This window comes from Malania oleifera, chromosome 2 (assembly GCF_029873635.1).
Source record: "Malania oleifera isolate guangnan ecotype guangnan chromosome 2, ASM2987363v1, whole genome shotgun sequence".
NCBI lineage: Eukaryota > Viridiplantae > Streptophyta > Magnoliopsida > Santalales > Ximeniaceae > Malania > Malania oleifera.
The window spans coordinates 85,753,559-85,779,049 of NC_080418.1; the positions used below are offsets into that span (position 1 = coordinate 85,753,559).

The window sequence follows — 25,491 nt, forward strand, 5'->3', positions numbered from 1 at the left end:
GGCAGAAAAGAGTTGGTTACACTTGTCAAATGGTCAATAGTAGCAGATTCAATAATCCAAGAACCAGTGGGAGAGCTACCAAATGACATACAAACTGTAGGATTACCCTTCTAATAAAAAGATGCAACTTGATGAGATGCTTGTTGGAATGCTTGATATTATAGGAACCTTGAATACTCTTCTTCCGAGACAATTATAGTATGGTGTTCACCTGAACAAATGCTAGATGAGGGAAACACACTTTTGGGATTTGAGGATGCCATCCCAAAAAAAGAAATAACCTCGATACAGCAGCAAATCAGAAATACGCGGCTAACAAAATGCTCTTGGGATTCCGAAAGTGAACTTTTGGACCAATTGAAACAACCACAAGTGAACTTTTGGACCAACCGAAACAAACACAAACTCAACAACTGATTCAACCACAAATGAGTCACCGATAACTGGACATAGCACTGCCACAGCCCTACAAAATCAACGTATAAATGCTGCAGACGGCACCAGAACAATTGGATCAACCACGAATAAGCTGACCCACCACTTATCAGTCACAACTAAACCAACATAAGGCTTCCAAAAGCACCCAAAAAAAAAAAAACTTACTCACAGCCCCAAGAAACCAACAAACAGCTCTAACAGTACCAACAGCCTCTATACAGTAGCAAATCAGAAACACACACCAAACCCCATCCTCCTAGAATTCATGGGCACCATCCCCACACACAACGTTCGACAACCGAAGCAAACCACAAGCACACAATGAACAAGATAAAAATGAATCAAGAACACAGCAATATCATTGTTTCAGGCCTTGACGAACTCAATAAACATTGACCAACAGCTTCAGGCATTAGCAAACAATCATTCCTGGAATGCCGCACATGAGCAACTAAAAAGGTGATTTCTTTGGACAAAAAAACATGACAAACAACTTGGTATTATGGTGTAGGGAAGGATTCAAGACATTTGGGAGGAAACAGGAGCAAAATGGCTGCTCAAAAAACTTAGCGTGTGGGTCGGCATTTCTGGCTGGCATGTGGCAGCGTGTGAGGGCTCCTCTGGCTGTGAAATTTCGCCGGCTGGCAGATCAGCAGGTTCTGTGGCTTGCTATGTGGTTAGTTTTGCAAAATATGAGGTATTTTTCAAGGTTTTGAAGAGGACAGCAGCACCCAGGACTTTTCCAGCAACTCCTGAACCTGCTCCTGGACTTTGGTGATGCAGATGATCCTTCTACAGCAGTAGGTTTGCATGGTATTATGATGTTTAGGGTTTGAATTAGCAGCGGTCGTGCAATTAGGGTTTAGGTCAGATCTTGCTCTGATACCATGTTGAATAACAGGTTAAATGGAAGACCTAAGCTCAATGATAGGTCTCTCCCTCTATTTATAGTATATGTCAAGTACAATACCAATGACCATAATACCCTTACTAACTCACACTTACTAACTCCACTACATACTAATAATGCTAAATGCCCAAATAACAATTAACAATAACAATAACAACAACAAATATGGGAACTGGATTCATGCTTCCAAAAAGAACAGAGACCTGGCGTTAGGTCACTTAAATATTGCTGGTTACTGCACATTTTCACTTCCTCGTTTTGAGTTCTAACTGAAAACCCTCAAGACATAAACATACGGGCAAAGACAACAAAAGTAATTCAAATTTCAGTTGACATGTCAATAAATCTATCCATACATGTCATGATTATTGTTAACAATAAATATTAAACCAAGGTTTTATACTGTCAAAAGACAGCCACAAGTGTGGTTGTAAGCAAATGCTTAATATCCTTGATAATATCAATGAGTACTGGCAGGGAGAGATATCTACCAGAATCACTGGAATAAATTTTGAAGAAGATTCAACGCTAATTTCTTCATCATAAGTCCATGACTGTCATTTTAGATACCGTCTGAGTTCTTCAATATTCAACTTGAGCATCAATTTCCAAGCTTGTCATCTTCAATGCAACTTCCCTTATTTTCAATGAATCAATTCTTCACCTTTTTACTTTTTGTGTGTGGATATGTGGTGGGATGGCAGTGGCAGGGGAACAGAATAATAACTTTGCCCTATCCTCTCTTGTCTATGTACATAAACTCATTAATAAATCTAATTCATGTAAACCAAGATTTTTATCAAACCAAATATCTACTGATAAACACACTGCCAACTCAAGCAAGCTGATTGGAAAATATACAACAAGTTCAGACATCTACAACAAATTCACAATCAGTCATCTCCATGTTTCTTGCCAGAGAATGAACAAAAAAGAAAGACAGGTAGAACGACAAAAACCTGATTTCCAGGCTTTCGCTCATCTGACTGCACAAAAAAATTTGATTTTGTGTCCATCGGCCACCCTAAACGAAAGCATTTTTTAGACCTGAGGAAAAGAAGGTCATTTAGATATCAATAATTTGTTGCAGAAACTAAGAACAAATTCAAGATACTCACCAAAAATATTCATTTAGGTCATCATAATTTCTCCATGCAGAATGGCTTGCTTTGCCTCCTTTGTTTCGCTTAGCTTCCTTTTCCATCAGGTAAAGATCAACACTGAGATACAAGCTTGTAATGAATCCAAACAAATAAAGAGTAGCCAAATGATGTGATACTTACCTTGTACAGAACTTCATAAATTGGGGTTACAACTTCTCTCAGAAAATATTCTTCACCACGGGTTCCTGTTTGGTATGTGCTTCCAGTAACAGGATGGACATTGCTATATAAAATGCCATTAATCTCATTTGCCATCTAATTGCATTTAAAAGAAAAAAATAGAAGTTAATTTTCAATCTTGAAGAAGTTGACAAATAAAAGACAATATGGTTTATGAAATTTACTTCAAATCAACAGTGTAGCATGATCCATTTGCAAATCCTTGGTATAATACTTGCATACAGCACCTCTATTATTCTCTTTTAGGATAGCTAATTAAATATAAAAAGAAGCAATACTGAAGAGAAGTCAACAGGCAGCAGTTGAAACTCTTATGGTCAAATTTTATAAGTCAAAGATGTTGAGAACGCCTAACTATTTAAACCATAATAGGCACAATCTCTATATGATCCAAGAAAAATAAGAGGAAAAAAAAATAAAAAATACATTGTTGGCCCATAACCAAACAACTTAAGGGACTGCTTGGTATCACCACAAAAAATTATGAAAATGAACCCTAAAAGCAGAGATCTGCCAACCTATTTGATTAATATTGCCAAAGTGAAACAAACTAAGAACATGATTGAATATGAATACGCACTAAAAGATATTATACAAAAACAGAAAATAATTATGGTCATTTTACTTAATTATTATATTTTAAAGCTCACTCTTTAGCATAGTTAGAATATTCTGATTCTCAATTTGATTCATACAATTCATATCAACTCCACACCAAAATCAATTCAAAACCTAATAGCGAATCTAAAAACTACCGAATTGTTGCCGAATCTATCAATTCGCCTCATGAATCTAATGAATCGATTTGAACCTATCGATTCACAATCTAGACCTATCATATTCTGACAAACCCAACTAGTTTAAAACCCCCAAAACAACATTTCTTTCTTTTCTGTTGCTTTTGTTTTTGCATGATTACCTTCCATTTCTTGTCTATGTTAGTTTTGAGGTAAAAAAGAGAAAAAATAGAACTTCACATCTTATGTTGCCTTCACAAAACCATTTATTATCATCATTGTCTTAAATTTCCACGAAATTATCAAAATTTCCGTCAAAATTTCCCGTTTCCATCACTCTTGAAATCGAAATGGCAATCAATTTCTGTCTTGTATAATTTCGTCAAAATCTCAACGAATCATCTGAAATTTATCGAAATCTCGAAATTTTAGCGAGACTTGTCAAAATTTGAACTATGCAATGAAATTTCCTTGGAATTCAAATGATAGATTTAGGAGTGCAGTGAAATTTCCCTCTTAATATATTTTATTTATTTTGATCAAAACAAAAGATTATTACAAGTACTTTTGAAATTATATGAAAAAAATAAACTTACAACAACATTTTATTTAACCATTCATGTCTAAATTTTCATTATTTGTATAATAAATAATCTTTAAAAGATTTATGAATTTCATTTGTATTAGCTGATTCACAAAATATGTTTAATGTACATTATCTTACGAATATGTTTGATACACGTATCATATTACAACTTTTCCACCTCATACACAGCATAGATGCATTTACTTGTAATATATTATGTCTATTAATCATTTCTAAAGCTTCATAAAAGAATTTCATGCTTTACTACTGATTTCCATTATTTTTTCAAATTAATATCGAAATTGAAATTTCCGTTGAAATTTCCATACTTTTGAAGCTTCGAAATTTGAGTTAAAATAGAAATTTTAGACATTGCCACATGAAATATTACTTTTTTTAATTGTTGATAAACACCAAAAGTTCAATTCTTTATTATTTTTTCTTGACTCCTTCCCTTAAACAACATAAAGTTCATTTGTTATTAATATTTTTCGACTCTTCTCTTAGTTTACATTTGCTTAGGAAAAGTATACACTTGAAATATGGTTTCTTATTTTCAAAATTTAAATGTACTTTACCATTTCGCTTGTTGTTTGTATATCAATTGATATGCATGTCATTTAGAATTGATTTTGGAAATTGATTTGAATCTTACGATTCAAATCAATTCTCGATTTGCAAAATTGGAATTTCGATTCACGATTCAAATCTCAATTTGACAACTATGCTCTTTACTACTTACTCTATGAATAACTCTGTTGCATATGAAGGTTGAAAGTTGGTGAAAATATTTTTTTGAATGAATTTCATTATTGTATTTCAAATATTTAGGAATTTTTTTAAATATACTTCAATTTTATTTAAAATTCGCATGGCATCTTTATTTCAAGGAGATAATCGGAGACTCCTGTATTTTGTCTCTGCAAAAATACCAATCCAAGATTCTTCCAAGGGATTTGGACCAATAGAAATTTGACCAATTGACAGCAAGTAATTTCTAGGAACCCCCACCATTCATACAACTTGAAACAAATGTTTCGTTGGTGATATATCGGAGGCACAACACTGAAAATATTTCTCAAATCAACGGCATTTCTTCTTAGCTGCACCACTTTTCAACATGAAAGCAAAGTGTTTTCCTAGTTTTAAGAGCACGAACCAAATTACGTTTTCTTTGGCACATTAGAGGTTATCGCTGTCATAGACCTTCCTAAATTTCTCGGCTAAATTTCTTGGAAATAGTAGGGCACACACTCCATTTTGATATGGGAATTCTCGTCTCTAGCTGCATTTTCTCCTCACAAAAGCTTTGTGAAGCTCCCTAATTTTGCATAATTGTAACTTTCCTTTCTTTTCTCATTCATTTTGATTTAAGTAAAGAAAATAACGATCTAGCTTTGGAAAAACTGTTTCTTTAGCCACAAAGATATGTTGATTATCCATATTTTGAACTCTGTTTTTTCTTTATATAAACAAAGGAATCGGCAAGATTGAGCATTTTCGCTCAAGATTGTGTCAAAAAAGAATCAATACCGACAGGTTCATCGTTCCAAATTGCACTCTTCACATACCTCCATTTCAGTGAGATTTAGGGTTAAAAAAAAAATGTGTGGATGGATTTACACAATAAGCACCAAGAAAACCTAGGTTAGTCCTTAGTTAACCAACCATTAACCTTTCATTTATGGCAGCTCTGACCATGGCGGTGTGAGGTGGCGTGCGTCAGATGAGAGGCTACATCACCACTATTCACTATTCAACTTCATCGCCAATCTTGAATTTGGATTAAAGAATTCTTGCAATCCCTCATCGCTTTTTGTATTCTTTGATTGATAAGTTCTCAATTGTTGGTTAGTCGAGTAGATTTTGTGTTTTCGATTTGTAAGATTAACATTTACATTTAGACTTTGTGTTTACGATTTTTAGGATTGACAAATAGATTTTGAGGCAAATCTTGGATTTTACAAAATTTTTCAAAATTACTATTGCACGAGTTTTTGATTTTAGTCTAGCTTGGATTCACATGCCAAAATTGCATGCTTTAGATTTTTAAGTGCATTGTGATGTTTGTGTGGCTTCTACTAGTTATAGGGTGTGCTTTAGAAAATTGTGAATTCAACACAAGGTAGGATTTTAGAAGACTTTTTAGTATGGATTAGTTTTTGAATTATGTTTAAACTGCTCAGAGTAGGTTGTGTGGGCCTTTAGTTTTTACTTTATTGTCTATGTCAAATAAGTTTGCATCCAAAAAAAAAACACTCGAACTTGCACTTCGTCTTTGTAATGTAAATTATCTTTGTACACACAACAAATCCCAAGCCTAGATAAAAGAGCAGGGTTGTGTTAGGTAGCTAACAGCCAATGTAAAAAAAACTTGTTGAATCCTTGTATCATGAATCCTTACCAAATCCACCAAGGTCAAGGGAATAGACCAAGTCAGTATAGAAAGGAAAAAGTTAAGAGGTTTGCACAAAAAACTAGGATTACATTAGCAAGTTGGAATATAGGGATACTTACGGGAAAAAGCATGGAAATAGTGGAAACAATGTTTAGCAGGAAAACAACTTAATGTGCCTTCAAGAAACAAAATGGGTAGGGGAGAAAGCTAGAGAAATTGAAAAATCAGGATTTAAGCTTTGGTACACTGGAAAAGAGAAACATAAAAACAATTTGGGCGTCATTATAGACAAAGACCAAAAAGAAAATGTAGTAAATGTTAAAACAATAGGGGATAGGATCATTAAACTCAAGGTAGCTCCATGCTTGGAGATAGTAAATGTCATTAGTGAGTATGCTCCCCAAGGCTTAGCAGGAAATCTTTAAAGACAATTTTGGGAAGATATGCACAGTATTTTACTAAGGATACCAACATCTAAAAAGACTTTCATAGGAGCTTATTTGAATGGACAAATTATAAAGGATAATATAGGTTATGAGAGGATACATGGAAGCCATGGATATGGAGATAAAACCGAGGTCAATGATACAATTTTAGATTTTGCAATGTTTTACGATTTGGTTATATTGAATACTTGTTTTATAACAAGAGAAAAACATTTAACCACTTTCAAGAATGGGCAAAATAAAAGTCAAATAGATTTCTTCTTAACTAGGAAGGGGGATTGTCTATCTAGTAAGGAATGTAAAGTTATCCTAGGTGAAAGTTTAGCAATATAACGTAAAGTCCTAGTATTAGATAATACATACTAAAAAATGGATGAGAAAGAATAACATAAATCAACACAAGAGGACTAGATGGTGGAGCTTGAAGGGAAAAATATAGCGAAATTCAAAATAAAATGATCAAATAATGTGATTGGACAATAGGGGGTAAGGTAGATGCAAATACTATTTGGAATAGGATGGCTAACTCAGATAAAGATAGAAGTAGAGATTTTATGTGAGTCCAAAGGAAGATACTCAGGTAGTAAAGAAAGTTAGTGGTGAGATCAAGAAGTCCAAAAAGCCATTAAGACAAAAAGAAACTAGTATAAAATATGGTAAAGTTGTAGAAATATAGAAAACCTCGAAAATTATAAAAAAGCAAAAAAAAATGCCAAAAAAAAAAGACTATTAGTGAAGCTAAACATAAAACTTATGACACTTTACATACCAAACTAGATACAATAGACTACTAGAAGGAGTAAGAGGCGTTTATAAACTTGCTAGAGCTAGAGAAAAAAAATGTAAAGATTTAGATAATGTAAAATGCATAAAGGATTAGAATGATAATGTCTTAACTAAAGAAAAAGACATAAAAGAGAGGTAACGGAGATACTTTGATAAGTTGTTTAATGAAAACCAAAAAAAAAGATTGAACTTGTAAGTGAAAATGAGGAAAAGAGTAAAAATAGGAGATTGAAAATTAGAGTCCCTGAAGTTAAGATGGCTTTAAAAAAGATGACAAGAGGGAAATTTGTAGGACCAAATAACATAGCAATTGAAGTTTGAAAATGTTTAGGGGATAAAGGAAGTATATGGTTAACTAATCTATTTAACATTATCATAAAAACCAAAATGAGGAATGGAGGAAAAACACATTAATACCTTTATACAAAAACAAAGCTATATTCAAAATTGTAATAACTATCATAGAATTAAGATAATGAGTCATATGATGAAACTATGGGAAATGGTCATTGAACATAGAATAAGATTAGAAACGAGGGTTTCAATGAATCAATTTGGTTCATGCCTGGGAGGTCAATAAGAGAAGCTATTTATCTTTTAAGAAGATTAATGGAAAAGTATAAGGAAAAAAAAGGGACTTGTATATGGTTTTTATTGACCTAGAGAAAGCATACGATAAGAGTACCTAAGGAAGTTCTTTGGTGAGTCTTAGGAAAGGGGTTATGCAGTAGATTACTCAGGTCATTAAGGATATGTATAATAGAGTAATGACTATTGTTAGGACTGTAGAACAGGAATCTAGACATTTTCCAATCACAATAGTTGTAAGGTTCTACTCTGAGTCCTTATCATTTTACTTTAGTGATTGATGAAAACTCACTAAGAATATTTAAAACAAGGTCCCTTGGTGTATGTTGTTTGCAAATGACATTGCCTTGATTAATGAAAGGAGTGGAATGGAATCTAAGTTAGATCTTTGAAAAACCGCTTGAGAGTCTAAAGTTTTACAATAAGTAGGAATAAGATAGAATATATGAAATGTAATTTTAGTAATGTAAGGAGGAGTAATGGAGAGAAGATTAAACTTGATAATGAAGAAATTAATAGCAGTAGTAATGGAGAGAAGATTAAACTTGATAATGAAGAAATTAATAGCACTTGTAAATTTCAATATCTTGGATCTATTATGTAAGCGGAAGAGGAAATTGTAGAGGATGTAATATATAGAATTAAGATGGCTATAAGACCAGTTATGGTTCAAAATGCTTGAAATTAAAAGGAAAATTTTATAAGGCGGCTATAAGACCAGCTGTGCTTTATGGTTCAGAATGTTGGGCAACTAAGAAACATGTACAAAAAATAAAAGCTGCCGAAATATGAATATTAGGGTGGACGAGTGGTGTAACATTAAATGATAAATTAAGGAATGAGCATATAACCCAATAATCTAGGCATAGCATTGATCGAAGACAAGATAAGGGAGGGATGACTTAGATCTTTTGGGCATTTGAAACGCAGGCCTAGTAGCACACTTATGAAGAGTGAGTTAGTTATTGTTTCTACCATGAAAAGAGGTAGGGATGGGCCTAAAATAACTTGGAATGAGGTAATGACTAATGAGGAAGGATTTCATAACTCTTAATCCAATAATAAAAATGCTCTCGATTGGGTGAGTTGGCGGAAAAGAATTCATGTGGCCAATCCCACATAGTGGCACTTAAGGCATGTTGTTGTTGTTGTATGGCATCTTTACTTAATTTTTTATTTTAAAAAATTTGGACACAATGATATAATTCACAACAGTAAATTCTGGGTTGAAGTACCATAGTAACAAGTTACCATAACAATTTACAGCTGCTACCAGAATAGCTTAAAAAAAACAGCAACACAGATAAATGAAATGTCGTCTCCTTTTCTTCACTGTATTGGGATGAAAACTGAAAATTGAAATGATGCCAAACAGCCACTCAGGTTTTAAGTCTATAGTGCCAAACTATCATTGTATAAGAGCCATCACTACTATCAGGTGGTCCTAGGTTAATTCATGTTCAATGCATTTATTATCTGTTTGTTAAAAATTATTTTATTCCCTACAATGGATATTATACTGTTTATTTGCCTTTCAACGTGCAATCAGACTGCCATGTGGACAGTAGCATATCAAAGCTTGAAATACATTGTTGACCCACATTCTAATAGCTTAGAAAATCAGAAATTTCAAGAAAATTCAGGAAAATTTCTGATATATTGGGAAATTCAAGTATGTGATAAGGAAAAGCTTCTAATCAAGGTGGATTTTTTTGTTATCTGTTTTATCAATTAAATTTTTATTTTCTTCAAAGTTTTAAATGAAAATTTGTGCAGAAAGTTTAGAAAAATTAAGGATAAATAAATAAAAATCAGGAATATCCCCAAAGCTAGGAAAAATTAATAATCATAGTACATCAGCATAAATCATCATTTTATTTTCTTAGGAATTAAGGTGGCAGTAAAATTAATGGAAAATAAGTGCAAAACTCCCTGTTATTTAAATCCTTGCAATAAATATGGATAAAAGCAACTGGATAACAGACTTAAGCTTGGTAAAAACCTTATTAGTCTAATAATAATGGACCTTTTAAGTATCACGATGGCATGCTTTATACTTAATTGATCTGATTTGTGAAATGATTATTGTTATATGCTATGCTTGGAACTCAGTTGTGCAATTTGCTCAGCGTATTTCGGATTATAAGGGAAAGAAATGGGAAAAAAACAGTCTTGATACATTGATTTGGTGGATTGATTTTAAGTTGCAAATATATGCTGATTATTATCATGTGGAAAGCTGAAATATCAAAGCTTTGCAGAGATGTAAGGCATGGAATGTGTGCTTCAAAACGCTGTGAGACTTAGCAGTAAGAAGGGATGGTGGTCCCTTGGGCTAAAAGCCCTAAACCTCCAAAGGTTCCTGCTTTCTGCGGTGATTGACTAGGCTGAAAAATGACATTGGAATGGACTGTGTCGGTGCTTTGTCAAATTGAATGGGATATGTATAAAATTTTCCATAAGATACTAGCTGAACAAATTCCATGTGAATGGAATTTATGGATAATTGAAATTCCATGTTTAAAAACATTTGTAATCTTCATTATTTCGGGAAAACCTAGTGAATAAATGTAGATTAAAGTTATGGATTCTGCTCATGAGTCACTCCATTTAGCATTCATGTTCATCAAAAGGAAAAGAAAGCAATACTTGCTAAACAACACTTGCTATCCTGGTACAAATATGCTTTAGTAAGAAGGGCTTGAAGATGGAATGGCTTTGCTTTTGCATGCTTTTGGTAAACATATGCTAAACCATCATTTTTTTTTTTACAATAACAGAAAACGTATTAAGGAAAAAATAAAGAGAATCAACCTAGGAGAGGACAAGAAATCCTCAAATAAGGAAAAGAGAACAAAAAAAAGAAGAAAGATAAAAAACCTTACAAACTCTGAATAAGAAAGTCCCTCTTTATATGGTGAAGTTTCTATGGTCCATTTGAAGACCTGCCTTGTTTCTAACAGACATACTCAGCTGTACTGTTTGTATTATTCGGACACATTCTTCCCAATTGCTAAACTTGCCTCAATTGGTTTGTCCATCTCCTTAGGCACTGTGTCATTGGCTTGTGCATTAGTTGGATCATTGGATGTGAAGAATGCATTCTTACATGATGATCTGTAGAAGGTCTATACGGGGCAACCACCTCAGCTTATTGCTCATGGGGAGTCAAGCTTAGTGAGTCAACTCAAGAAATCTTTGTATGTTCTAAAGTAGTCCCCTAGTGCATGGTTTGGACAATTTAGTATTGTAGTACTTGAATTTGGCCTTCAACAGTGCACAACAAATTATTCTGTATTTTATCATCATACCTCATTCGAGAGGATTCTGGTTGTTGTCTACATGAATGATAATGTGATTATTGGTGATGATGATAAAGGTATCTAGCACCTAAAGTGTTTTGCTACAGATCAAATTTTAGACCAAAAATTTAGGACCATTGAAATACTTGGGTATAGAAGTATCTAGGTCTCGCATGGGAACTGTTTTGTCAGAGGAAGTATATTATTGACCTCTTGCATGAGACTAGACTATTGGGGTCCAAGCCACACACGAACAGTTAGCAGTGATCTGTTGGTTAACCCTAGACGGTATTGGAGACTTGTTGGAAAGTTAAACTATCTTATAGTTACTCGAAAAAATATACGTTTCACAACAAGTGTTTTCTTAATTCTCCAAGAACGAGTCCTAGATTGTTGTAACTTGCATCTTGAGATATCTCAAAGGTGCACCTGGCAAGAATCTCTTATACTAGGATCTGGGTCACATGTTTATTCATGGATACACAGATGAAGATTGGGATGAGTCATTTTCCAACAAATGATCCACAATTGGATATTTTTCTTGGTGTAATTTGGTATGATAAGAAAGTAAGAAACAAATTATCGTGGCCATGTCAAGTGCTGAGTCAGAGTATAGCACTATGGCTCAAAATACATGTGAACTTGTTTGGTTAAAGAACATGTTGAAAGAACTTGGTTTTCCACATTCTCAATCTATGGACTTGATGTGTAATAAACAAGTTGCATACTGCCTACTGCCTACTGCCTCCAACCTAGTTTTCCATGAGCACAAAGCATATTGAAGTTGATAGTCACTTTAGTCGGGAAAAACTTGCGCAGAAGCTCATAACAACCACTCAAGTGAAATCTAAAGATCTATGCTCCAGCTTGATGGTGAGTGTTGCTGGTTATTTTTGGTAATTTAGTTAGTGAGGGTATTGTGGCCATTCTTATGTACTCGATATATATATATATAAAGGCCGTAGCCAGTGCACAAGGCTCCCACTTTGAGTGGGGTCTGGGAGAGGTGGATGTCGGCAAGCCTTACCCCCATTTTTGGAGAGGCCGCTCCCAAGTCTCGAACCCGAGACCACCCGTACCGAGGTGGAGGCACTTGCCATCACACCAAAGCACGGCCTCTATATATATATATTATAAATAGAGGATGAGGTCTGTCATTGCAATTAGGTCTTCTAGATCACCAAATACTTCAACACCGCTAAAAAGGGGTCAATAACAAGAATCCATTTCACTCTTCTTCACAACCTAGGGCAACTTCCTCTAAAATATAAAATGTAAAAATTAAAGACCAACCCTAAAACGAAGATGAATTATTAGTGAGAAAATGGAGACGGGTTCTTGTTGAAAATGCTCAATTATATTCCTACCAATTTTGATATATGGTTGAACAAAGGTTTTCTACTGCAAAGTAGACATAAAATGCAAAGAAAAAAAAAACAAAACAAAACAAAATAAAAAGAAAAATAAAACAAAACAAAACAAAACAAAAATAAAAATTAAACAAGGAAACATACGTGGTGGAAAATATAGCTAATGCATTCAGGCATGAAACGAATATTTGAAGCTTCACCCCAGATAAGAAGATAAAGTCCAATGTATAGAAGCTCTAACTGTTGTCTATCAGCACCTTGAAGAAACCTTCAAAGAAAAATGAGGAAAGAGAGAAAGAAACAACATTAAAGAAACATGTAAAAAATATACGCACTGAAGTAATAACATGTCGTATGATTCCATTTCAACTTAACTAATCTTTAGACAAATTTAGTTTGTGATCAACCTAGGTGGCAAAAGGTAAACTTACTGAATATTTTGTTTACAATGCAAATAGTTACACCAGGAACAGTAGTTCTTGAAAATTGTATCCATCAAATTCTGAACTGTGGCACTACCCAGCTGCATAAGTTTCTCATCCAGTTCAGAATCTTGAACATAAATAGGCATAAATAGGAACTGCTATAAAGCATGCTATTAAGTAAAAGAAGAAATTGAAATTTAAAAGCCATATACACAAACAAACAAAAATACATAAGCACAAATATTGCATGCTACACTCACCTGGTCATGCTCTTGATGGTTCTTATTCCTCCTTGCCTCAGCATTTGCAAGAAGCAAAATTAAGTGCTCCCTCTGATTTGCAACATTTCCTTTCTTCAATCCCAAAAGAGATGAAACATTAACACATTATCAAATCAGGATGATGCATGATCCTAAAAGGTTAAGCTATGATGCTATGAGTCTACAAATTATGAGCTCAAGGAGATTTTGGTGAGGGCAATTTTATTGCCACATCAAAATAACAGTTACGGGCATATCACATCATAACTTGTGTTGGAACCCACACGTTGCTATGTGGCCATCATTTGGTAATTTTATAGTTTATGCATTTAATAATACAAAATGAGTGAGAAAAACGTAGGTATGGAAAAAAAAAAAACTTTTTTAGGTCTATGGCCATGTGTGTGTGCGCATGTGCGCATATATATGTTTCTTCAAGAAATATCCTCTAGGGAGCGTTTGGTTTGCAAAATCAAAAATATCCCCATGGAAAGACATTACTAGGAACCTCATTCAAATGGAATGCTTGCTTGGTTTGCATTATACGATTCCAAGGAATGTTTAGGATACCCATGTGTTTGGTTCAACATGGGAACTAGTTAGTTTTATATAATAAAAATTCAACAAGCGAATCTGACAACGTGGGAATCATGATAGGAATTTTGAGAACTCGACCATTATATCCTTGACAAGTGTATAAAGGGTATATGAAGAATAATTATAATTTCAATGCAAAAACCACCTAAGAATATGTACCTAATTGAATCCATGTCCTAAAACTTTCAACCATCATAAATTTAAAAAAATTCAACACTTAATAATCTAATTAGCCAAAATATTTCGGGGCAATATGGCATAAAAATTTCAACCATTATATTATATTATAATGTTGTAGGTATACCGATGTTATTAAGGATATGTACGATGGAGTAATGACTAGTGTAAGGACTATAAATGGAGAAACTAGAGAATTTCCAATTACCATAGGTGTACATCAAGGATCTTCTTTGAGTCCTTATCTTTTTACTTTAGTGATAGACCAATTGACTAGGAGTATTCAAAAGGAGGTTCCATGGTGTATGTTGTTTGCAGATGATAATGTATTAATTGACAAAACTATGGACGGAGTAGAGGCTAAGTTAGAATTATGGAGAGAAGCTTTGGAATCTAGGGGCTTTAGGATAAGTAGAAATAAAACAGAATATATGAAATGTAATTTTAGTAATGATAGGAGAAATATTGTAGACAAAGTTAAACTTGATGATGAAGAAATAAATAGCACTTGTAGATTTCGATACCTTGGATCTATTATGCAAGATGAAGGAGAAATTGAAGATGATGTAATGCATAGAATTAAAGCAGGTTGGGTAAAATGGAGAAGTTCTTCGAGTGTGCTATGTGATCATAGAATACCCTTAAAATTGAAAGGGAAGTTTTATAGGACAGCTATAAGACCAGCTATGCTATATGGATCGGAATGTTGGGCGACGAAGAAACATAATATCCAAAAAGTAAAAGTTGCCGAGATGAGAATGCTTAGATGGATAGGTGGTATAACATTGAAAGATAAATTAAGGAATGAACATATTCGTGGTAAGTTAGGTGTAGCTCCTATAGAAGATAAGATAAGGGAGGGACGACTCAGATGGTATGGACACTTGAAACGTAGGCCATATAGTGCACTTGTGAGGAAGAGTGACTTAGTTACTGTGGGGGGCAGTAGAAGGGGTAGGGGTAGACCTAAAATAACTTGGGAGGAAATAGTAAGGATTTAATATCCTTAAATCTATCAAAAGAAATGGTCCATAATTGCATAAATTGGCGAAAAAGGATTCATATAGCCGACCCCACTTAGTGGGACTAAGGCTTGGTTTTGTTATTGTCGTTATCTTATATTATAATGTAATAATATTACTTTCATTTCTTATTAATTTTAATTTTGTTTTTATAATAGTCTATTATTTTAAACATAATAAAAGCGTGTAATAATACTATATTATGGGAGCATCCAGCTAGCCAAAATTCCAAGTGCAATTTGATCCCAAGAAAGGGATTCCCATTAAACTTACCCACATTTTGTGCACCTACATTCCTAAAGAATGTGAGATTACTGCAACATAAGTATAGGAATAAGATGCCATTGATGTCAAATTCCTAGGAATGTTGAAAGATTGCAAAACCAAACGCCCAATTGTGCAACCGATAAGGGACTTCTTACGCTACCTGAGGTATACCTTGGTGTTCTCGAATTTAAGATGTTTATTTAAGGGGTTGAAACCATCCATAAGGCCATAACTAAGAACCTCCATTCTTTCAAGATGTATTCCACCTCAATACAAATAAACTTTTCAATAATTTTATTTGGTGATTTTTTTCTTTCAAAGCTTCTAATTTGATGGCCGTCTCCAAAATACCCCTCAGTAAATAAATTTTTTTTAAAAAAAATTGTTTGAGTTCTGCCATTTTTATCAATGGGGCAAGAGTTTAGTTCACCATTCCAAGCAGCACAACATCTACACTCAAGTAACCTATATTCTATTCTTTACTAAATACTGGTATTTTTAATTACTTTCTCGCTGTTTAGCCTTCATGGAGTGTGGACCTCCTTTGAGGGTTCTTCAAAAATGTTTACTTTGTTCGCACTGTTCACTCTTTTTTTCTTACGTTTTTCCAAGAATCATACAGCAAACAGGTATTAAAGTACCCAAGGAAAACTTAGGTTGCACAATTTATGATAGGAAACTAACATGCAGTCAGTGTTGAGAGTCAGAATGTGCAAGCGCTAACATTGGCACCCATATAGGCATATGGCATTGAGACTCAATTTGGAGCATCTCCCTCTGGCAGTTAAAAGAGTTCTGACATTTCCCTAATTTAGTTAAGATCTCTGAAGTTTCCCTAATTTATTGAGGGCATAAACCATTATTATCAGATTTTTAATTATGACAGTTACATGAGTTAAACACATTAGAAACTAATGCATACACTATTTTGATCAAGTTTTGACACTTTGAATCACTTCTATGTCTAGTTACAGAATGGATTCCAAAATCCAGATAGCTTGGATGCAATTTACTGATATACATTGCCAGGCGATTGTAGGTACAAAGCTGTTGCCTGCATTTTTCTTTATTTGTTAACAAACAGATCCCTGCCATCTTTGTTGGATCCTCCAACTATCAGTTATGGTCTCAAGCAGTGCATTTGTACATTAATGCAAAAGGGAAGTCCAAGTATTGGTTGCATTCTGCTCCATCTCCAATCTCCAAGGATTAATATGATTGGACGAAAAAGAATGACAAATTGCTTGTGTGACTGTGGTATTGCACGGAGCCATGCATTGTTCCGAACATAATACTTCATAAAACAGCCAAGGCCGTGTGGGTCAATCTTCATGAAAGCTTCTCACAAGACAAAAAATCAAGCTCATGTTTTTGGTCTATATGAGAAATTTTTCAAATGTGACCAATAAGTCCATCATTGAGTGTTATAGCAAGGGTATTTGACAGGAACTCAGCATCTGTCAACCAATTAGTCCCGACATTGTGATGATTAGGAGGCAATGGGGAGAGTTCATGGCTGCCAAGTTTTTGTTTGGGTTAAGTCCTAAGAAGATCCATCCGCGATCAGATTCTTGCTGTGAATACATTCCATAAATGAATGAAGCATATGCTTAAACCAGCCGAATCACCAAAAATTGTTCCAAGACTTCTTCTCAAGCTTCTTCCCTTGATAGCTCAGCCATGATTAGCACTATTGACTTCACACGGTCGACCGTTCTGTTTTGAACACACAGCCCTCGGTCGACTGAAGCAACACGTGTCTGACACCCCAACTATTCAGCCGACCGTGTAGTTCAAATTGGCCACGGTCGACCGAACCATATGTGCAGTCAACCGAACCTTAGCCATGGTCGACCGAACCTACGAAGGGTTCAAAATCGCCTCAAGATGGTCGACCATATCTGCAGTTCAAAAGTGCCACAGTAGACCAAACCTTGAATATGGTCAACCGAACCTCTCGGGTTGGCAAGATTTTTACCGTGGTTAAACTGAGTTATTTTTAATTAAACATTTTCAGAAATACCCATTGAGTCCCCAATGGTTATATTTTTTGGAAAAACTATATATACTCCCTCATTTGTCCAAATTTGCAGAGATTAGCAAAAGTGATTAGCCAAAAATTCTCTGAAAATTTTATTGTGCTAAAATCTTTCATACTCCCACATTTTCATAAGCTCATTGTTAAAACTCTTTCTCATACTCTGTTGATTACATATTTTAGAAAAAGTGCATTGTGCTCTTCATCTTCATTTACAAAGTTAATGCAACTTGAGGATTGAGTGAATACTCATATCTTGTGGGTATGTATACATTTCTTTAAAGCTTAAACTCTCTCATACTTGTATTGGTTAATATTACTTTTTGAGAGTTAGCTAAAGTTTCTCCCATTGTATTTTCATTCATAAATATCCCTTGGGAAAAACTATTCATAGCTTGAGAACTTGCATCCTTATTGCAAGATTCAAAAGCTTGCTTTGTGTTCTAGATAAAAATATTTTTGCAAGCTTAAACCCTAATATCTATTGTGCTTGATATTCGATAAAATATTTTGAGATATTTGCTTAGGGTTTTTTAAAGCACCTTTGATTATTCATTTATTGAATATACTATATTGAATCAAAGGTCTCACTCTCACATTATCATATAATTTATTTGATTAAGAGAAATATTTGATATACTCACTTGAGCATTCACTCTTATCATATTTGAGTGCATTGGTTGTATTGTGCTTATTGTGGTACATATCTGCTTAGTGTAAGAAGCATCTCAATTGTACAAAAATTTTATATTATCTGATTGTAATTCCAGGCGAGGCCTGAGGGGGTGTTGATCTATCCCGTAAGGATCAGGTTATAAAAGTTGGGGTTAGCCTTGTGAATTTGACTTGGGGTTTCCCTCGGCTGGAAAGGAGAGGGTGTTGTAAACGGTGTCTCTCCACCCAGTAAGCGAGCATTAGTGGAATCCTCTTACTTGTGGGCTTGAGGCGGGGACGTAGGCAGTATTGATCGAACCCCGATATCATATCATGTGTTCCCTTATTTTCTGCACTTCAATTTCCGTACATGTATGCTATTATTTATTGTCTTGATTATTTTACATACATGGTTTGAATGGTTGGGAAATACTGAGATTGGTTTATTTGTTTAAATATTTGCTCAGTAGTTTTTCTCTAATATTGGGAAAAGCTTAGACAGACCCTAGGTTGCATATTACTACTACTGGCTTAGCTAAACCTAGGAAGAATTTTTTTAATTTCCAATTCACCCCCCCCCCCTCTTGGGATCACACCAATTTCAACAAGTATAACAATCTTGTCAACTTGGTTCAACAACTTCAAACGCAATCTTCTACATCTAGTGCTATGATGGCCCATCTAGGTACAATCAAGCTTCTTGCCTCTTCATTCTCCTCACCCTACGTAATTGATTCTAGTGCCTCCTTAAAGGAGGATTACTCGTGAATTATTCTAGGCAACCATGCTTTTTTGAAGACTTAGAAATCAAGGATTTTGTTTTAAATTAATAAATTTAGATATTTTATAATTTTAGTTAATAAAGGGTTATTTTGTGAATTTTTTTTATGTAAATTGGGGTTGTTCTATAATTCTATATTTTAGTTGGGCTTACTTTGTAATTATTTATGTTAGTTGTAGTATTGGTTGTAAAAATAGCACGATTGTGTAATTGAATGGGACAATTAGTAGTAACTGTCCCTCCCTCCCTCCACGAACCCAAAATGCATAAGCCTCAACTAAATAGGCGCAAAAGGCGTGTCTTTTTTACAAATGCATAAGTCTCAGTGTATAGTGCATTAGCCCTTTTGGAATTTGGTATTTTAGATTGAGCCTCAAGGTGTTTTATGTATGCCTCATCTAGAGGCAAGCCTCAAGGTGAGCCTTAACTAAGCTATTTAAAACAATGGTGTATTGTATGGGACAATTAGCAATAATTGTCCCTCCCTCTCTTTTTTTTTTTTTTTTTTTTAGGCCTTGTTTTCTCATTTTTTCTATCCTTTACTCCTAACAGCCTTCTCTTTTCTCTCTTCCATAATTCTCTATTCTTCTCTTGTTCTTTCTTTCTACTTTTCTCTCCTATAATTCTCTCAATTCCTTCTCTATTTCTAATATTCAGTTGCTTTCCTATATTACTCCCCTGCCCATAGGTAGTTCCAATGTTACCTAAACGCATGACGTTGCAGTTCGGAATGGGTATGGATTTGTGGTGTGACATATGCTCTAAAACATGGAACATATGTGTATACTTGAATATATATATATTGACGGGAAATATGTAATGGCACTTGCATATTTTGGGGAGGATGTTGAAGTGTTTCAAATTCTAGAAGAGATTTTCTTTTGTGAAATAATAAATAATGAATTTGGGGAAGTATAATGTGATAATTCTCCACTTCTAATAGAAAAAATATAATATGCCAAAATTTTTAAAAATTAGGATTGTTAGATTTAGCCTTTTGGAACGTTTGTACCAATATGTGGTTTGCTAGTGTGTTAGCTTTTTTAAGAAACTATGGGTAGTACTAATTTATTTTAGTCCTTGAAACCCACCACTTTACACTCTCATTACTCTTGCTAATGGTTCAACTACACTAGTTTCTATTTGTAGCAATATTCTTTTGTTTCCTTCCATTCCTCTAATGAAATTTGGATGGAATTATAATGTGATAATTCTCCACTTATAATAATAATAATAATAATATATATATATATATATTATGTCAAAATTTTTGAATTAAAGATTAGGATTCTTAGATTTAGCCTTTGGGAACGTTTGTACCAATATGTGTTTTGCTAGGGTGTTAGCTTTCTCCTGGTAACTATAGGTAGTCACTAATTTATTTTAGTCCTTGAAATACACCACTTTACACTCTCGTTTCTCTTGCTAATGGTTCGACAACAACAGTTTCTAGTTGTAGCAATATTCTTTTGTTTCTTTCTATTCCTCGTTCCCTTGTGTTATTTGTGCCTAAATGTCCCTTCAACATGTTATCAGTTAGTCAATCAACTAAACTAATAATTTTTTTGTGACCTTCTATTCATCTCATCGTGTTATTGACAATCTCCAAACTTTGGGGGAGGGCTTGAGAAGTATGGCTTATACTATTTCGATCATGGTGGTGGTAGATTCAATTCTTGTCATATGACTTCTTCAATTTCTATTTATGGTGTTTAACTATATCAATGGCATGATCATTTAGGCCATCCTTCCCTTAGAAAACTACAACATTTTTTCCTTGTTCAAGTCCATTTATTGTTTTAAGTGCTTCGCACTTCAATTAAGAAAGCATATTAAGACATCTTTTCCATCTAGAGTTAAGTCTTGATTACACGTCAAAGTTGCGTAATTAAGTATTTAAATGCATTAGCTAAGTGTTACAATTTTAATTAAATACTTAATTATGTTCAATATTTTAATCATTGAGCTCAATTGATAATCTTGAGATAATTATTCTATCCTTGCCATAAATTTACGACTTTTTGTACTTAATTATTGCAGGGCTTTCTTGGACATTTAAAGGAGAATCAAAAAGAAAAAAATATTGTGTGAAGCCTCGCAAATCCAAAGAAGCCCATGCATGTGAAAGGGACCCATGCCATTACGTGGGCTATGAAGAAAAGGCCCTGCCATGCATTGAAGAGGCTGCCATGCAAGAGGCCGTGAGCTGCTTAAGGGCCATGTGCATGCAAAAAGCTAGGCCACAGCTGGGCCGTGAGCATTGAAGGCTGTGTGCATAGAGAACTCCAAGAGGATTCCGTGAGCTTTTGTGAAGCCGGGCCGTGTACAAGCATATGAAAGGGCGCCATGCATGCATTTAATGTGGGCTTCATGCTTGTGGGGAGCCATGTACATGAAGGAGTCCGGCTTGGAGAACATTAAAGCCCATGCGCTGGAGCATCTCTGTGAGCCACGTGAGGCCCAATCTTGAATGGGCCATGCAAGAATGCACTGAAAGAAGCTGGGGCGAGATTTCTAAAGGGCAGCCGAATTGCAATCCGTGTGCTGGGTCTCCAGGAGCTTTTTCAAAAAGAAGGTCCATAGGGTCTTAAAGAGGGAGTAGGGTTTTTATTAGCTAGCCTTTAAGGTGTTTTAAAGAGGGCAGCAGGGTGGTCTTTTCTCTTGGGCAGAGAGCCACAACAGGGCAGCAGAGAGTCTTCTCTTTGGGGAAGCTGTGCACACCCGAACCTGCATCTCTCCTCCAACCTACGGCTACCATCTCTCTCTCTCTCTCTCTCTCTCTCTCTTGTTTCTTTATTTTTTTCTTGCTTTATTATTATTTTAAATACCTTATTCAAGTTTTTTTTTTATGCAAGCATTTGTTTGAGTTTAGTTTAGTTTTATTTAAGCCATCGTTGAAGTTTAAATTTAGTTTATTTTTGTTTAATTCTATTGTTGGATTGAGTATTAGTTTTGTTTGAGTTATTGATCGGGCAAAGTTTTTTTTTTTTTTTAAGTTAAGGTTTGATTGAGGGTTTTATGGTTGAATTTTTAATTTGAGTAATAAAGTTTTCATGTTTAATCTTTTGTCCGAAATTTCAAATGTAGGATTTATTTCTTTGTCTGAATATTTAAAAGTAGGATTGTTTTACTCATTTAATTTTGTTATCGTTTATTTTATTGTGTGGATGAATCATTGAGTGAGAAATATTAGTTGTGTTGATTTTCACGTCGTTTATTTACCGTAATCCATTTCTTGTCATTAACTTTATGCATGTGATGTCCGTAGTTTATGTTTTGCTTCGTTTTAATTTCGTCACAAAATCTCAAAACCCAAAGAAATTGAATCTGAACCGTGTTTAGTAAACTGTTTTCTTATTTTTTTCTTTCTGTTTTACGCGAGTTTGAAATTAATCTGCAATCCCTGAGGAGACGATCTGACCTTTTGGGCTAATTATTACACGACAGAACTCCTATACTTGGGATAGCCTTTGCGCTGCTCATTTTTAGAGTGAGTCAAGTCTTATAGTAAATCATTATTTTCTTTTTTTGGATAAACAAAGAAATTTTATTAGAGAGGGCAGAATGTACAAAAATAATAAAACAAAAATGAAAACACGGGGAGAATAAAATTCTCCCTTTACATCAAAAATGTAATTGCAAGCTTCACAATCTAAACCCAAAACCAAACTCAATGCAAAAGAGCAAACTAGTCCTGCAGCATGTCTTCCAAAGACATATGGCGAAAAAAAACATTTGCAGACACCCACAATGAAGAAAGATAAGTCACTTTACTACAAAACAAGTTACTAAACGTCGCCCTCCTTTGAATATTCTAGCACTCCTTTTCATCCAAACAAAGGAATATCCCCCACCCATTGGTCTTCCAAAAAATGGATTCTCGCCCCATTACCCATTAAGTACCAGACTTTAGGAAGGAAATAATTTTTTTTTAATAATAAAAAAAGATATATTGAGAAAAAGAATGTACAATTAAAGCAAGGATACTAAGTCCTCAAAAACAAAAAGAAAAATAAAAGCACAGAACAAAAAGAAAAATACAAATAAAATAAAAAATAAATAAACAACAACAAACCAAGCCTTAAGTCCCACTAGGAGGGGACGGCTACATGAATCCTTTTCCGCCAATTTATGTGATCATGGGCAGTTTCCTTCGACAAATTTAGGGCTATTAAATCCTTACCATCTCATTCCAAGTTATTTTAGGTCTATCCCTACCTATTTGACTACCTGTCACAGTAACTAATTCACTCTTCCTCACAAGCGCACTTTTTGGCCTACATTGCAAGTGCCCAAACCACGTCTATGTTCATTACTTAATTTATCTTTTAACATTATACCACTCATCCATCTTAGCATTCTCATCTTGGCAACTTTTACTTTTTGGATATGTTGTTTCTTAGTTGCCCAACATTCTTATCCATATTGCATAGCTCGTCTTACAGCCATCCTAGAGAACTTCCCTTTTAATTTTAAGGGTATTCTACGATCACACAGCACACACAAGCACTTCTCCTATTACCCAACTTGCTTTAACTCTATGCATTACAAGTTCTTCAATTTCTCCTTCAACTTGCATTATAGATCCAAGGTATCAAAATCTACTAATGCTATTGATTTATTCATCACCATGTTTAACTTTGTCTCCAATATTCCTCCCTTTATGACTAAAATTACATTTTATATATCCTATCTTATTTCTACTTATCCTAAAGCCTCTAGATTCTAAAGCTTCTCCCCAAAATTTTAACTTAGGTTCTACTCCACCCCTCATCAATCAAGATAATATTATCTGAAAACAACATACACCATGGAACCTCATTCTGAACACTAAGTAAGTTCATCCATCACTAAGGAAAAAAGATAAGGGCTCAAAGCAAATCCTAACGCTAGTTAATACTACATCGTACATATCCTAAATGACATCAATATACCTATTATATACACCATTTTTTTTTCTAGAACCCACCATAGAACTTCCCTAGATACCCTATCATACGCTTTCTCTAAGCCAATAAATACCATATGCAAGTCCTTTTCCCTAAACTTTTCCATTAATCTTCTTAAAAGATATATAACTTTTGTAGTAGATCTCCTAGGTATAAAACCAAATTAATTTTTCGAGATCTTCATTTCTAACCTTAAATCTTTGTTCAACTACCCTTTCCCACAATTCCATTGTATGAGTATGACTCATAAGTTTAATTCCACAAAAGTTATTATAATTTTAAATATCTCCTTCATTTTTGTATAAAGGTATTAAAGAGCTTTTCCTCCATTCGTCTAGCATTTTCTTGGTTTTTATAACTATATTAAATAACTTAGCTAACCATATAATTCCATTATCACCTTCACATTTCCAAACTTCAATTGAGATGTTATCCGGTCCTATAGCTAAAACAAAAAATAAAATTAAAAATTAAAAATAAAAGCTGAACTTATCCAAGAAAGCCCCTCTTTAATCCCTTCTCATCATAGTTCACCGAACACTTCAGATTCGCAACTCCATCTGATTCTTCTTCACCTTAGATTTAAAAATAAAAAATAAAAGCTGAACATATCCAAGAGAGCCCCTCTTTAATCCCTTCTCATCATAGTTCACCGAACACTTCAAATTCGCAATTCCATCTGATTCTTCTTCACCTTAGATTCACCACAATCAAAGCCTAACTTCATTTTCTCGATGATCAAACAACGTGAGGCCCAAGCTATCCAACAAATTCTGAGTTTGAATGTTTTTCTCAGCAGATTCTTCAACTATATTAGGCAAAATTCCATCTTTTACCTTCAGTTCTTTAGAAGAAACATCCTCAAAAATATTAATTCCAAGTAAACCTTCTAGAGCAAGAGGCAACACAAAAGATAAATCTTTAAGACAATTGTTGATAGTCATTTTTAACCTTTCAAAACAAAAGTCCTTTTGAAGTACATGAAAATTGGAAACAAATAAAAAGAGAAGAGGAAAATAAGCTAAAGGCGGTCGGGGTAGTTAAGCAATCTTCTCTAAAACTAGTACTTGACCAAAACCTACAGGCACCTCAAGGCGGTCAACTGTTTTGCCCCAAATTTGAATTTTTGAGTTGCTCTCACGCGATTGGATAAAAGTTTTGGGCATCACACGTGCCCCTTTGATGCCACATGTCAACTGCCAGCGATGACAGTTGATGGTTAGTAGTTATTGGTAGTCATTTCGAATTTGAATTTTGAAATTCAAATTTGTAAAAAGTTTTCCCTCCACTCCCAATAGGTCTATAAAAGGACCCTCTTGGGAAGAGTTTAGGGCACATCCAAGTAAGGACAAGGTGAGGAAATTTGTGAAAAAGAGGCTCTAGAGAAAATGTTTTGATTCGAAGAAGAAGGGAGAAA

General features: G+C 34.4%; 1 protein-coding gene across 2 annotated transcripts in view; it reads right to left on the minus strand.

The window, feature by feature from the left end:
* Window positions 1–25,491, minus strand: part of LOC131149522 (callose synthase 7) — a 98,205-nt gene that overhangs the window by 54,320 nt on the left and 18,394 nt on the right. For both annotated transcript variants that reach the window (XM_058100042.1, XM_058100041.1), the window contains exons 7-12: window positions 13,590–13,682; window positions 13,336–13,427; window positions 13,049–13,172; window positions 2,632–2,766; window positions 2,467–2,543; window positions 2,308–2,395 (exon numbers count right to left, since the gene is read on the minus strand). In XM_058100042.1, coding sequence (XP_057956025.1) covers window positions 2,308–2,395; window positions 2,467–2,543; window positions 2,632–2,766; window positions 13,049–13,172; window positions 13,336–13,427; window positions 13,590–13,682 — 609 coding nt within the window. The remainder of the gene's footprint in view (window positions 1–2,307; window positions 2,396–2,466; window positions 2,544–2,631; window positions 2,767–13,048; window positions 13,173–13,335; window positions 13,428–13,589; window positions 13,683–25,491) is intronic.